The sequence below is a fragment of the Erithacus rubecula genome (genome assembly GCF_903797595.1).
Source record: "Erithacus rubecula genome assembly, chromosome: 10".
Taxonomy (NCBI): domain Eukaryota; kingdom Metazoa; phylum Chordata; class Aves; order Passeriformes; family Muscicapidae; genus Erithacus; species Erithacus rubecula.
This window is the reverse complement of record NC_136662.1, coordinates 11,467,467-11,483,203: the sequence shown is the minus strand read 5'-3', so window position 1 is coordinate 11,483,203 and position 15,737 is coordinate 11,467,467. Positions and strand designations below refer to the sequence as shown.

The 15,737-nt window shown below is 37.8% G+C and overlaps 1 protein-coding gene across 1 annotated transcript in view; it reads left to right on the top strand.

Annotated features, from left to right (window-relative positions):
* The first annotated feature begins 385 nt into the window (after positions 1-385).
* The window catches only part of BTBD8 (BTB domain containing 8), a 32,965-nt gene continuing 17,613 nt past the window's right edge, over positions 386-15,737 (top strand). The window contains 9 exon segments of the mRNA XM_079313817.1: positions 386-678; positions 754-876; positions 878-925; positions 7,420-7,670; positions 8,512-8,629; positions 11,591-11,680; positions 13,734-13,814; positions 14,875-14,971; positions 15,581-15,669. Of these exon segments, the coding sequence (XP_079169943.1) occupies positions 569-678; positions 754-876; positions 878-925; positions 7,420-7,670; positions 8,512-8,629; positions 11,591-11,680; positions 13,734-13,814; positions 14,875-14,971; positions 15,581-15,669 (1,007 nt within the window). The 5' untranslated portion in view covers positions 386-568.

Below are 15,737 nucleotides of genomic sequence, written 5' to 3'. Positions count from 1 at the left end.
CTTCCTTCCCTGCGGCAGGTGTACACGGCAGGGCGCTGCGCTCGGGAGTGAGGCGGGAACGGCCCTGGTGTGCGGGAACGGCCCTGATGTGAGGGAACGGCCATCGTGTGAGGGAACGGCCCTGGTGTGCGGGAACGGCCCTGATGTGAGGGAACGGCCCTGGTGTGCGGGAACGGCCTGCAACCGGATCCGCACGGCGTGAGGCGGACCGGAGGCCGGCAGGGGGCGCACTTCCGGCGGCACCCGCTCTCGGCGGCCGAGGCTCCGCCCTATGAGGGAGGCCCCACCCTCTACTCCTGTTCCCTGCTGGGGGCGGGGCCAGGGCAGCGCCGCCGCTCCTCATTGGCGGAGGCCCGTGCTGGCCCTTCCTCCGTAGCGGCGCGGGGAAGGCGCCGCGTCCCGCACAGCGCGAGTCCCGCGGCGCTCCCGCTCCGGGATCGGTTACTGCCTGTGCCCCGAGCGCCGTCCCGGTGCTATCCGTGACTGTGGCGGCCCGCCGGCAAGGCACCGACTGGCAGTCCCGCCCTGGTGTCTGTCGCCGTGCCTGGAGCGGAGTGGCGGCCGGCACATGGCGCGCTGCGGCGGCGGCGCGGCGCCGAAGGGCCCCGGCCCGGCGGCGGCGGAGCGGCAGCGGCTGAAGGAGGCGCTGGCCGAGCAGCTCCGGCAGGACCTGCACAGGTGGGCGCGGGGGGCGGCCGGGCCGGGGCGGCGCCGGGCGGGGCGGGGCCACGCGGTAACGGTGCTGTCCCGCAGGCTGCTCTTGGAGGGAACCCGCTCCGACGTGATCGTCCGAGCAGGCGACCAGGAGGTGCGGGCGCACCGGGCGGTGCTGCTGGCGCGGGCGCCGCTGCTCTGCGAACGTCTGGCGGGGGGGGAAGCTGCAGCTGGACGGCATGGAGCCCGCGGAGTTACGGGAATTCCTGCGGTGAGTGCGCGGCCGCGGCGGCATTGATGGGCTGGCCCGGCAACACCTCTCTTGTGTCCTGCCACTTCTTTTTTCCCGGTGCCGGCACCTGTTTTAAAGCTTTTCCCATTCAAGGCAACCTTCCTGCAGAGTTTGCAGAGTACTTTTCTGTAACTTCTTTCCATTCCTCTGCCTTCGTCTTCTGTTGATAGCACATGGCTGTACTCTCCACCTTAATGTGCTTTTTTTATGGGATGTAAAGGACTTGTAATAGAAAAAGAGAAAACACGAGCAAAAATCCTTTGAGATTGTTTGTGCCTACTAAAACCCTTTTCAGCAAGATTCTCAGATGAAAACAGCAAATAAAACCCACTCTCAGCTCATATTTTTAAAAGCTATGGATATAGGAAACTAGGAGAACTTCAGCAAGTCGGATGAAAATGCATTAAGCTCGAAACTCATCTCTCAAGTCCTAGTGACCCATGGGCTAGGCCAAACACAGCATAGCTTTGATGCAAACTGGGATCCCAGAGGGAGATGTGTGGGCTGGCTACTCCCCAGGGACTAGTGCAAGGGCCAGCATGTTTCTGCACTGCCAGCTATTTTCCCATTGCCACATATGCAACATGTCTCATCTCTTGCTCCAAAGCTTAGGTGAGTTACAGGAGGGGTGTTGGCTGGTGCTGCCACCAGACCTTGCAATCCTCCTTCTCGTAAGTTCCTCAAATCCTTTTTTCAAAGAACTGCTTTTCTCTTACAAAGCTGTGGTGGTGCCACCTACTTTCCCTTAAAAAGAGTTGGTGTTAGAGCTGATCAACACTTAACAGGAATGCACCAGGAGCAAAGTGGTAGAAAGAAATCACTCTGAGATTTCATATGAATTCAGGATGTGCCTAGTAAGTGTAGGTACTAGCAGGCTCCTGAGATTGTTGTCAACAGCAATAGGATAGTGTTGCAGTTTTAAAGTTTAGTGCTTGAAACACAACCTAATTATGAAAGAAAACTTTCTGAACTCAGTAATATCTGAAACATTAAGTCCTGGTAGTGAAGCAGGTTGATTACCAGGAATTTGTTGGGTTACTGCCACAGCCTGGTAGAAGCATTAACAAAACAAGTTCGAAACAAAACAGCATGGGGTTTGTCTTGTATCTTTCCTGATTCCATTGTTACTGTGGTATCATTAAATATTTCGCATTCGTGTAAGTGGTGTTACAGAAGAATTTAATGGAAAAGCATGATAATGGCATTTTTTTAAAAAATCTAATTAATTTTGAAATAAATATTCTGAATAATTATTTATATACTGTTATAGCAGAGATTTCTATTCCTAATGGTAAGCACTTAATATGTCACTGATACTTGCTTTCAGTTTTGTCTGGATTTGCTATAAGGCAAGGAATGATGTCTGGAGTCCTGCATGTTCTCCAGAAAGCATGGTATTGGAAAGCACCTTTAAACTCAAGTCAATATCAGCTCAACTAACTGTTAACCATGTGTCTTTTCACAGTGAATTTAGAATCTTCAAATGAACCTCCCCATATGTTCTAAACTGTGTTTGAAGTGTGCTTTGCAAGATAATTGCTTTTTCTTAACTTAGTCTTTGGTGCTGTATGATACTTCATCTTTTGAGTCCTTTAACCTAGCACATTCTGTGAAGATTCCTACTTACAGAGTGCACTGAAGTTTGACAACAATGAACTCATTTGAACCAAAGAAAGGATTGGTTGAAAAGATCCTAATCCATTGTCCAGATGATCAAGTAGTATCAGTGGCTGTTGAATCTCAGTGGTTTCTTATTGTTAAGATGCAAATCAATTAGGTCTTAATAAGTGCAAAATGGTGCCTTTAAATTAGACCTTTAGTTTCACTGGAAGCCAGCCTAATTCTTGGAGCATGTAAACTGCCATGATGAGTTGTAACAGAGAACTGTAGCTGCAGCTGAGCTGCTGAGAGAGTGATTGTCTTCTACAAAAGTTCTGGCTTCCTATATATATGGAGAAGTAGAATACTAGTAATAGTATTGCAGAGTTCATCAAAGCTAAAAAAAAGTCTCATTCCTTTTCCTGTTTGTATTCAGCTTTGCTTTTATTTTCTTGAGTAAAATTATCTTTCCATGGGGATTTGGGAACTTTATTTTCTCACGAGCTATATCTGGCCTGCATCTCAATGAGGCACACTTCCTTTGGGCCTCTGTCTCTCTTCATCAGGAGAGATGAAGTGGGCCACGTGTCACTTGTATGCTGGAGTCTATGCAGCTCCTCTTGCTTCCTCTTTTGAGCAGGAGATAGGGCATATTAAACTTCATGCTGATCTTTCTGCATAGCCTTAGCATGAAGTAGAGGAGCAACTAAGCAGTGTTTTGTTTCTCCCTGTACACTTGAACTATCTGAGGACACCAGGAAGAAACTTCTGGTCCTCAGACGTGCAGCATCCATACTGCAGCCACTATAAAACCTGCAATTTGCCTGGTGGAGTTAATGTAATATTGACTCTGCCCTCCAATAGCCTTCCGTCATTCTTCAGGACACAACTAGAAAAATGTCAACATTGCAAGTACATTGATAGCTGGAGATGACTTCCTAGGCAGGGTTCTGCAGTGTGCCTCAAGAAGAGAAACTTAGCATCCCTAAAGGATGGCTGTCTGTCACAAATCATTAGATCATTACTGTCTTGCCTGCTGAGAAGCAAACTGCTTTTTATTTTCTTTTGCAGTTGCTAAAATATTGCTTTAGCAATAAAAATCTAGGTATTGTCTCTTAATATTTCTATTAGAGGAGTCTAATACAAGGAAGGACAGAGAAGGACCTAATGACAGTGAGCCAGCTAAAAAGCAATAAATGCAATCAAAATACAAAGGAATACGATTGTCATTGTGACATTTACTGCCACAGGGGTTAGTTTGCAGTACCAGCAGTGGATTCAAAGTAGACCAGCCAAGCTTTTGACAGTGTTACGCTTGTTGAATTCAGTATCAGGCAGGACAAGGATGCTACATCTCACTTAAGTGCAGGCAGAAACCTTTTAGAAGGTAAACTCTACACAGCATGATGGCAGTAACTTCTTTCTGTAGTCTATGTATGCACGTTTCCTTTGTATAAAAAACCTTCAGCTATAGTAACTGCTATGAATACAACAGATACCCTATAGCATTGTTCCCGTTTCATCTGCCACACCTCTTGCAAATTCAGTGTTGCTCACGTCTATCAGATTCTTTTCTGTGTGCAGGGGAAAAAAACCCAAAGGCAAAATAGTGCCTTAAATTAGAGCTTTAGTTTTACTGGAAGCCAGCCTAGTTCTTGGAGCATGTAAGCATTTTCAGCATGCTATTGTCTTGCATGTGAGGTTTTCATAAACAAGTTACACCAGATAGAATGTTTGTGGATATTTGTTCTTGAAATACAATTACTACTTAGAGTTCCATAACACTGGATTGCAAAGTAGTGAAAAAGGGAAATACTTCTTTAAATAAATTGTCTATGAGTTTATTTTTCCTGATTGTTAGATTGTCACAGTGCCCACTGGATAACAGGTGTTTTGGAGAAAACAAAGTTCCTCCTAAGCAATGTGTATGTATACTGAATTCTTTTACATTTATTCTGCAGCAATCTTACGTTAATATCTATGCTTGTGTATTCCCCCTAGTGTGTTTTGGTTACAGACCACTTTATTTCAGAGGAATAGCCTGTCTCACGTGGCTTTGGAATTTTGTGATTTATACAGACTATTTTGATATGGTCCCTTCCCTTTTATCCTTTTTTATCCTTTTATCACTCGTGCCTATTGATGTGGTGCAGCCTACCATGGAAGGAGTATCTTCTCTAAATGACTGACTCATGGAACTTGAAAACAAATCAGCTGCAAAAAGAGCTTTTTGTGGCACTCGCAGGTGGATTTTTTGGCACAACAACTATTCCTTTCCCTGCATTAAGACATAAGGGAACTAGCACTACAGCTGAAAAGAGACATCCCTCCCAAAACAATCAAAATTAACAAACATTGCCCTACAAATATGGGAGTATAGGAGATGATGCCTGCTCATGAGGTTTGGAACAGTTTTTAAAAACTGTTCCAAACACAGTTCTGCAGAAAGGGTCTTGATTCTTAAAAGCATCTGCTTTGAAGAGATGGTTTTACATTATCACTAAACCATGTGAGGTCCAAGGATGCCAGATTTCCCTAGCTTTTATTTATGCAGAAAGGCACCATTCAGTACTCCAGAGGAAACAGTGTAGAAAACTTTGCTTTAGAAATGAGCCTGTAAAATACAGGGTGCTGCCAAGCAATTTTTTTTTTTATAGCAGGTTATAGAAAACTGCAGAATCTTGCATTCTGGAAACATTTAATAGGATTTACTTAGATAAAAGGAAATTTCTAAAAGATGGGCCAAAATAATTTTGTTCTCTGTGAAGCCAAATAATGGATGCATCCATGAGTCTTTCATAGTAAGTTTATAGTCTGTTTTAAGCAGAACTCTAATATTAAGATAACCTACTGAATTTATGGAAGTAATAAATCCAGGAATGTGACTGGATTTCAAATGTTAACTGAAAGAGTCTAAGTTTCTTGACTTTTTACTTAAAATAGAAGTTTTTCAGACCCAGAAACCAGGTACTTAGCTCTGCTTTTAAATGCCACTTTATTTGTTTTATTTTCTGAGCTCCTAGTTGATGCCGTTTTTATTGACTGAAGCCTAGTGATAACAAAATTATTGCATTCCTGAGGTTTCTTGTGTAGATTCTCTGAAAATACCCTGAGCATTCCCAGGAGATTGTTCCCTCATTGCCTAGTTTAAGAGATTCCCTGTGGACATTTTTCAGTTACTGCAGAAAGTAAGTAAGAATATTAAAATAATTAATTTATGCCAAAACACTCTATCTGCTGCTGCTAATTTTCTTTCTCCCTCAAAGTCAATTTGTACTGTCTACATGTTAAATATGCAAAAGCTCTGTAGCAACAGAAAGGTGAATAAGAAAAGTTCCAGTGCAAATTTAGCCTTGGGGACTTCCTGCAGTTTTTTACATTCAGAATGTGACCAGTGAACTTGTGTAATTGTGGTATTAGCTTACATCTGGTGAAGATGCAGGGATGAAGTGCAAATTATTGCAGGTTGGTTTTTTTTGTTTGTTTGTTTGTTTTTTAGTACTGGCATTGTTTATTTGACTTCAAGTGACAGTTCTTGGAAGGTCTAACGTGGACAAAAAGCTTGAAGACAAAACTTCAGGATACTTCTGTGAAATTTTAAAATCTCTGGCTTAACTGGGTTTCTACTCTGAATTTCTATTCTTGATTACTACTGCCTTAGAGATATAAAACAGATGTTACATAACATGAAGCACAGTGAATGGGGAAAAAATGTGTGGAAGTTGTGGTCTTGAATTTTCTAAAGAATTGCAAAGTCTCCCTGATACCTGCTCCATGCAACTTTTGTTCCTGTTCTTGGTAATATGGCATGTTATTACTTGTCTTTCCTTCATGCTGTGATTATGCTAGTTTGAAAGACACTTTAAATATGAAAAGAATTCATGGTCAGTTAACAGGTTAGGAGTTCTGAAATCACATACATCCACAACAACCTTCAAATCACATGTAAAAAGGGTCCACCAATCTTACTTTCTATGTGAAATCTTATTGCTCCTGACAGATCCTCTCCTGGCACTTGCTTTCAAAATTTAATAAAATATTAACATTCTAATTCCCTACATTCTTGTTTCCTCTTGTCTCCTTCAAGTGAGGACCTGTATCACACAGGAAAAAAAAATCCTATCTCAATCCTTTAAATATAGGAGTTAAGAAGGATGATGATTTATTTGTATGCTTTTTCTGCCCTGTCAGAGTAGTGTTCAAATAACACACTCAAATTACTGTTCTCTGAGTATTAACAGAAAAGCCTCTTTGCCATAGAGTGATTGACTAAAGCAGATCTCTGAGTATTTCTGCTACATCCAAAGGAACTGTAGCTCTTCTGTTAAAGTTTAACTTCATCTAGATGGTATGAAACCAAGGATAAGACATGTTGTCTGTGCTGGAGTGCAGTCTGTTTCTATAATTGTGAGATCTTTGCAGTCACAGACTGCAGGCTTTGTTAGCCTTTCCAGATCCTGAGCCAAAAATAAGCTCCTGAAACAGATGGGAAAGTGGGAAGCTGGAATTACTAGATGGGCAAAGTGAAAATTCTTGGGTAATCTTAACTGCAAATTTTTGTGCTTTAAGTGCTTCCTTTGAAATTAAAATGTATTTCTCCAATTCATGTATATCTCTATACAATTTTTATTATTTTTTTACTGTAACCTTGATGTTAAAAAGTTTTGATATTTTGTGGTGCATCTTTATGCTTTTCAAGCATTTGCAGAAATAAGTTTTTCAGAGAGAACTTTTTTAAAAGTTGGGTTTTTTAAGCACCAGAGAGTCTAACTCTTTGTTTTCTGGTCATTAATTTTGTTAGATGAAAAAAATGCAATTTTTTATTTTTCTCCAATTGAAAAATTACGGGAGTAAAGATTAGTGTCATCTTTTAGGATTCTATATTCATCTGATACAAATCTTAAAGAAATTGAGGAGCTGTTTATGAGCAAAATACACGAAAGCAGCACTACGATTCTTCAGAACACTCAAAAAAATATAAATTGTCTTGGACAAAGCAAAAGAACACCAGTTGATCAGAATACTCAAAGTGGAGCTGTGCAGAAAGAAGTTGTTTCTTCGTCTGGTATTGAGGAAGAAATTCCAGAAGCAGTTATTGATGCAGAAAGCAACAAAGCCGCTGCAGGTAAGTTTGGAAATGCACTTTTTTCTCTGTCTTTTAAATAATTGTTCAAATACTTCCACAGTTGTAAAAATGCAGACAAAATTAAAACTATTGTTACAGCACAGATGTAACATATTCTTTTCTATGGTCTACCTCATTACCTCACCCTTTGAACAAATGAATTGCTGCAGAAGTTCGGCAGGCACAATTCCCAGGTGTTCTAAATTGGAATTGCCAGGCTTCAGGCATGGTGATCACCATGTCCTATCTTTTCCCTGGAATACAACAAGCTCCACTCCTCACCATGTGGGACTTCACACAGCAGAGTATCTCCTTTGTTTTCCTTTCCTAGCAAATTGCACTGGTTCCACTGTTGTTCTGTAAGGGTTCTGGAACCTTTCAGAATCTTCCATACTTGAGCTCTGAATGAAATAATCCAAGGAAATGTTTAACTGCATCTTCCCCAGAGGTGCAGGCTGCTACAGCTCTGTCAGTGACACAGGCTCAAGCAGCAGATCAGTTCAGGTGGAGGCCTGACCCCAAACTTCCTCAGGGGCTGCTCCTCTTCAGTGCAGAGGTTCCTGACCTCTGCAGAAAAAAATGAACTGGGTGCATAATCTTATGAAAGAGTAACTGTAGCACTTCTTCTGTACATATCAAATAAGGAGCATTTGTCAAGTTTCTGATCAAAATAAGAAGTAAAAAGTAATGTTTGGAAAACTTTTCAAGGAAAATCCTAGCTTGAATATGCAATAATAAAAAAATTAATTGTCAGATTCTTTTCAAATATTTTTTCTGTGCACTGTCAGTAGTTTCTTGTACACCTGACAAAGTGAAAACAGCTTTTTCTCCCTATATGCAGGTAATTCCAAAGTAGAAACTGCATCTGTGTTAGGGGAAGATTTATTAAGGCTCTACAAGAAGTGCTGTTGTCCAGATATTAATATTTGCGTAGAAGACAAAGATTTTCAAGCTCACAGGTACATAAATATTTACAGTAAACATTTTCTCAATCAATAACCATCTGGTATAAAATGCTGCTGTTACTTTGTATCTATAGGACATTATTGCTGGTGCTGTTCCCTATCTGTGAGCCATTACAGCTTTTAGGTCTTACGGTATGGAGTGGCTGTACTTTGATACTAATTAATATGATTTATCATCAACAGCAACTATTTTGTAAACAACTACACTTTTAGCACTTCTAAGATTGCCACTTTAAGCTCATATATTGAGTACATACTCATGGAAATATTTGTAGATTTTTTTCCTAACTTTATATATATATAAAATTACAAAATAATAAAAATAATCTGTGCTCTGTAAGGAAAATGAAAAATCTACTAATAAATTATTTATTAATGCTGAATAAAATTTCTATATAGGCAGAAAATTTCTGGAGTACTACATTTTGTTTTAACTCTTCAAAATCTATGCATACAAAATCTGGTTTTACTTTCATTACTTCAGTTATGCAGATGTAAAGATTGTCAGGAGCCTTTCCTAGACCAAAAGTCCAAGACCGTTTAAGAACTTTGGCTTATCGTACTCCTGTGGCTTGGGAAAGCAAATTAAAGTGTCAGTACCATTCCCTGTAGCTTTGATATAAGTCTGTTTGCATTTGAGATAGCAAACTAGACAGCCTGTAATTTGTTCCCTTTGAGTACATGAAGTAATTGAGAGGGACTGTAAAAATCCTCCAATACTTTTGTACTTTCTCAACACAAAACTGGGGTGGGAGGGCAAGTTTATTAATGACAATATCTTTATAGAAGAGATGTCATAGTTGTGTGGGTATTTGGATATATGCTGCATTTTTAGAATCAAGTGTAGTAAAGGATGTTTGTTTCTTCTGGTATACATTGTATGTTTTCAGATACATAAGTTTGAGAAACAAATGCTTTAATGCAGAAAAAATAGTACAACAAAGAGCTTCTATCAGCAGACCTTCTTTAATTTAGGCCACTTACTGCCTGAAGCTATGTATCTAGTTTAACTAGCATCAAAAAATATAGCAGTAAATCATAGAGAAAACAAGGATGTTCTGAAACAGGCAGAGGACTTGAGCTTGTTTTAGCACTGTGTCATGTGAACAGTAGGAGCTAAGAAGGGCAATGGAACTTCCAATATCTAGTGAAAGCACCAGAATAATCTACTTTCTGTGAAGTTGTTTTGGTTTTTTTAAGTACTTGAACAGGAGACCAATTAGGCCCCCCTAGACTTTGTGTCAGTATTCCTTACTTTCTCATGAAGTCCTATGAACTTCCAATAGACTTTAGTGTTGCTGGTTTATGGCCTCCTAGAGTTGCATTCCTACAGAGCTCTGCATAAAGCAAGTTGGATTTGTTGGTTATAAAACTGGCACTAGCTATCACTGTAGGGAAGCACAGATAAAGTTATTTCAAAATAATTTGGTATCTACGTATATTTTATAAATATATGCTGATAAAATTTAAATTTAGGTACTGTATACTTGTCCATATTCTGCTGAGTACTTGTCTTATTTAAAATGAGCGTTTAAAAAATCCACTCTAACTATACCCTTGAAGTTAATTGATTACTGTTCATTACTAAAATTTATTTGGAACTGAATAAAAAACTGGAGATAAGTGTATTCCATATCTCTATGGTGTTGTGTTTCTTTATCTTACAAAAAGGACATTGTGTGTGTGCCCAGAATTTCATACACTTCAAGTTAGGCTGTAATACCACCCATTTATATGTGGACATATTTAACTGAGATATGAAACATTCAGTAAAAGCTTCATTGTTACTATTTTTGCTGGATGACTCACAGGAGTTTCTAATTTTAAAGTATTGAGACTTCTGAAGCAGGAGGAGGGAGGAGAGATGAGAGAATACAGAATATAAAATGACTAGAAAAGAGACCATAAATAGTATTTTCATGCTTCTTCCTACACAAAATGAGAGTGCTCAGAAACATTTTGAAAGACAACAAATACATGTAACAGAAAGGATTCTCATGCCTAGTATAACCTTTTGCTTTTCTAACACTGGAAATACATAAGCTAGTTTTATAAATAATAGGAAGCTTAACAAGTGTCATAAAAAAATTCTATGTATGAGAATACTATGTGTGGCTGTAGTAAGCCAGATAAAGTAACTGATGTGGATCTGGATAACTGAAACCACAAAGCAGCTTTCATCCACTGGCTTCCTCTCTGCCACTGTACTTCCACCTTAAGAGTCCTGTTGCAAAGGTCTTCCTACCTGATATTTTGAAGACTGATACTGGTAGACATACTGAGATACACAAACTGCAGCTTTGGGGTCTCTTAATTCTCTTTTATGGAAGTAGTAGCAAATTGAATTAGCTCTGTTATGGCCATTTATGCCTTTTCAATATAGAAGGGCAGTAAGTGTAAACAGAAGTAACTGATAGCTCTTGTTGTAAAAACACATTATATTGTCACAGCATATGCTAATATCAAGTTTTGTTTGACTTTTGGTAGGTAGAAAATTCTGAATACAAGACATTACATACTTAGCATTTTAATAAATACACATTTTGTAATATAAGAAGAATTTAAGATGTTCAGGATATAATTCTTTATAATGGGGCTATATAAACCCTTTATTTACTTTATTTAATAACTCTGTTATTTACTATTATTTGGTAAATAAATAGAAGAAATAAATGTGAAATTTTATATAAAAGGAAGATGCTTATGGTAATAGATTTCCTCTGTGAGAATCTCAAAGTCATACTAAAAAGAATCTTTAACTGAAAAATTTATAGAGTACTGTTTGGTTTTTTTCTGTAGCATATTTTGAAATTCCATACATACTGGGAGAAAAGGCATGCAGTACACAGCTGACACCTTAATGCACAAAGGGCAAAGATTTAAGTCAATGTTATTAAAGAGTCTCATCATGAATATTTGTATGTAGTGAAATAATGTTTACTTTTTCTCTCTCAGGGCCATTTTATGTGCCAGATCTAGTTACTTTGCTGCTATGCTGAGTGGAAGTTGGGCTGAAAGCTCTCAAGAGCACATCACTCTTCAAGGGTAAGTGTTGTCTCTGCAAGTCGTGTGGGAGCAAAGGTAGGCAATTTACATTTACTGCAAATATGTAATGACTGTTTTGTGTACTGAGCATGGAAGATTAATGTGCCTTGACACTCTTCTCCAGCCTGGTACATTTCCTGAGTGCTATTTTGACTTCAGGATGAAACTCTGTGAGTAGTGTATTTGTTAATATTGTCAGATGATTCCAAAAAGTCTTTTATATCAGAAGCAAGATACTAATCCTTTCGTATAGAGTATGTTTTAATATTCACAATCTACTCGAGAATTCTTTTCTTTCCCTTCTTGTTGTACATGTCATGTGAGTGTCTCGGCAATGTAATTTTCATACTTATTTGTACAATAAGTATATTTACAATGTAAAGATAAATAACATTTCCTAAATAGTGTTTAATTATGATATTTCAGCAGCATATACTAAAGCAATTTTATCTAGTGGGCTTGCTCACTGTGCCTTTTTGTGTGAGAATAATGGAGCTGTCACTGTAGGATGAATACTTCAGACTTCATAGATAAGCTGTGGACTGTCAATTCTTTTCAGTATCAGAAAACTCTACTGAAATACATTCAATTTCCTTTAAAAGCAAAGGAGTACTGATCCATGTACATGTTAGTTTTTTTTCTCAGACATGATGTTGGCTGACTCAGTTTTCTTCAGAAAGAACTGTGTACCTTACAGTGCTGCAAAATGTAACTGCTTTGTGTTAATGTAAAATGTCTTAACCAAGTGATACTTTCTTAAATGTACATTTTAATTTCCTGTCAGTGTAATAATGCAGCTGCAAAATCAGAAAGGTTATCTGTTGATTTAGTTATAACTTCCAAATCCTTATTAAAAAAATACTTGCAATTTGATTTATTCCTTCATTTTAATGGTGTTTTAGAGGCTGATTATTCAGGTAATTGATTTCTATGTGGTTAAGAAATTTTCATCCTTATTTTTCAGTAGAGGCATTTTCCTGAGAAGTACTGAATCCTTGTATGGGACTATTCTCATACCAGTGTCTCATAATTTCTGTTGTTATGAGTCATATGCGTAATTTTACCTTTTCCAGTTCATTTTTCTGCTTAGTGCAGGATTCTGTGCTGTCTTCTACAACCCTTATAAATGAAGTACATATGGCTTACTCTGAAATAATGAAAATTCTGCTTAAGGTAACAGCTGTCAAGACTGTGGGGAAACTCCTCCTCACTGACTTTATGGCTGTTGTGTGTACACTGCTATACAGGGAGACAGCTGTGCTGATTTTGCTTCTTGGCATGTTGCAATGCTGCCTTTTTTTCCCTTTTGCTTTTAGTCATCAATGTCAATTACTTATACATGTCTAATGTTTTAAAGGGTCTTAGCTCTGCATGAATATTCCACTTACACTAATGCACACAGCATTTGTGGGTCCTGAAGATTGCACACAAGAATGTGTGTGCACAAGTAGAAGAAAATGTTTTTCAGGTCATGTCTGTCATTGAGGCATCCTGTGCCTTTCTGCATTAGGATGCTGGGACTGTGAAAGGATGCAAGCACTGCTGGGCAGGACTGCCAGCTTTCTTAATCTGAATAAAGACTTTCTAAATGTTCTGAGTTTAGCTACTAAATGCCTTTTTAGTGTTGCAAAACCAAATATAAAATAAAGACTTTGAGTAATTACAAGGAAACGATTTTAAAATATAGTTACTTAATAATTGAGTTGTTGCTAGTGAAGAGCTTGGCCATGATGAAAAAATAATTTTTCCATTTTATCAGTGTAAATAATATAGTTATTAGTATTAGTCTGCTTATTACTTATCTTTAAAGATCTAAAGTGTTAGAAAGTTTCAGCAAGTCCATTGAGTAGTAGTAGTCCATTTAGATACTTTTGCATTGCAAAATCTTACTACTTTAATTTTATCAGATCATTTGCCTTCAATTCACAAAGCAGCTGGATAGTGTACCAGCTTTTTGACCAAGTTCTTTGGCTAAGAAATGTGATGCATTTTATATATTTTAATATATATTATAGGCATGTCTTTATTTGTATTTTTAAATTCTTTTTTGCAGCATAAGCCATGCAGAAATGAATGTCGTCCTGCATTTTATATATGGAGCTATTTTGGACTTTCCAGATGAAGTTGATGTGGGGTATATGTCAAATTTTACTTTTTTTAAATTTTAGTTTGTGCTTGTTTGTTTGTTCTATATTTTCTCAGTTAAAAGGAAAACTCCAAAAATAAAGCTATTGAAGAAATTTTATTTATTTAACAGCTACTGGAAAAGATGTGGCAACAGGTTTTGGAATACTCTGAGAGTGAAAAGCAGGATGATGTTTTATACCAAAATAATTCTCAATTTGCCTGTACCTTCCTTTTAGTTTTCAAAATAATATATGTGATATATTGTGTGTTAGTATATACAATCTGTGATATTATATAATAGCTAATATTTTAAATTTATTTTTGAATAATCACTTGAGGTGATGAGAAGGCTAAGTAGTTAGTCTTAGATCCATAAAGGATGATATATAGGAACCAATGTAAATGTTGACATTTTCTTCTGGGATAGTTTTTAATCACAGTTTTATACAAAATCCTGTATTAATGAAGTAAATTCTGAAATTTGTGAATCATTCTCTGAAATCATTTACATATGAGGTGATGAACTCTATTATTAAACACTAAAATGCTACAGTTTTGTAAAAATAGGGAATAGTTTATAGTATGTCCCAATATCAGTGCTTAGCTAATGAATTTATATAGAAAATAAAATTATGGTATTGATTATTATATAAAATAATTAACAGTTTGCTCACTCTGCTTTTTAAGAATGTCATCAGTAATATTTTATGTAAGCTATGGAAAAAAATGTATTAAATTCCAGAATTCTGCTGGCACAAATTTTTTTTTTTAATTTGCTATCCTTCAAATGGAGAAACTGAGAGTCTTCTAAACAGTTTCTCAGCTGTGATGGAGGCTTGTTTTATACAGGCTGCACTTGATGGCTGGGAGATTATTATTAGGTCAATATATGTTTCTGCTTTGAAGATTATTCTTTGGCAAGTGTCACACTTGGTTATCAGTCTCTTTCTGCAGTAAGTTTTGACTGAACCAAGAGGTGAAGTTAGCATGTAAATTCTCCTGTAAGGAAGATGCATATATCACAAGGATTGTATTTTTTATTTCTGTCACTACTGCTTTCTCTTTAGTCGCATGTTGGGCATTGCAGATATGTATGGGCTGGATGGACTAAAAGAAGTAGCTATCTACATTTTGAAAAGAGATTACTGCAATTTCTTCCAAAAGGTACATCACCTCTCATGCTACAGAACCTGAGAATTTTAAATCTATGACTTAACACTAAATTCTTGTGACAAGATATGTAAGAACTATGTGATCAAGATGTTGGCTGAAGTCAACAGTCCCTGTTCTCAGGTGTGAATCTGGGATAGATGATGGGAAAAAGGCCTGTGATATCATCCACCTTGTTAGAGACACTTGGAAACCCCAGTGGATTAAAAGCAGTATTCCACATGATTAATTCAGTGTATTAAATGACACTGAGTATAGTTTAATATGTGCTATTTTAAATGTAACTCTTCTTGGTGGGCATGTGGAAATGCTATATATTTGCATATCTTGTTTCATGGGCATATATTTAGAAAAAAATGCCTGTTCAATTAAAATTAGTTTAAAAACAAACACCTGCTTAGAGCTGAGCACTTTCATGCATTAGGCTCATGAGGCTGAATCCTACTTTACTGACATATGGAAATAGATGACTGCATAAAGGCAAACAAACTTAAATACCATGGCAGCTGACATTACTTCTGAATCTTTGAATATTTTGTGCTTTTGTATGGTTCCTGTAATTCAAAATGTATAATAATTGTGATAATTTTCTAACAACTCTAGCCTGTTCCTGGCAAACAGCAACCTGTATTAGAATGCATGGCTATTGCTTATTCATTGGGAGTGGAAAACCTATATACTGCTTGCATGAAGTAAGTAAAATAAAATTGTTTTTAATTTATCTTTCATTTATTTCTGTTGAAATGATTTTATTTTGCAA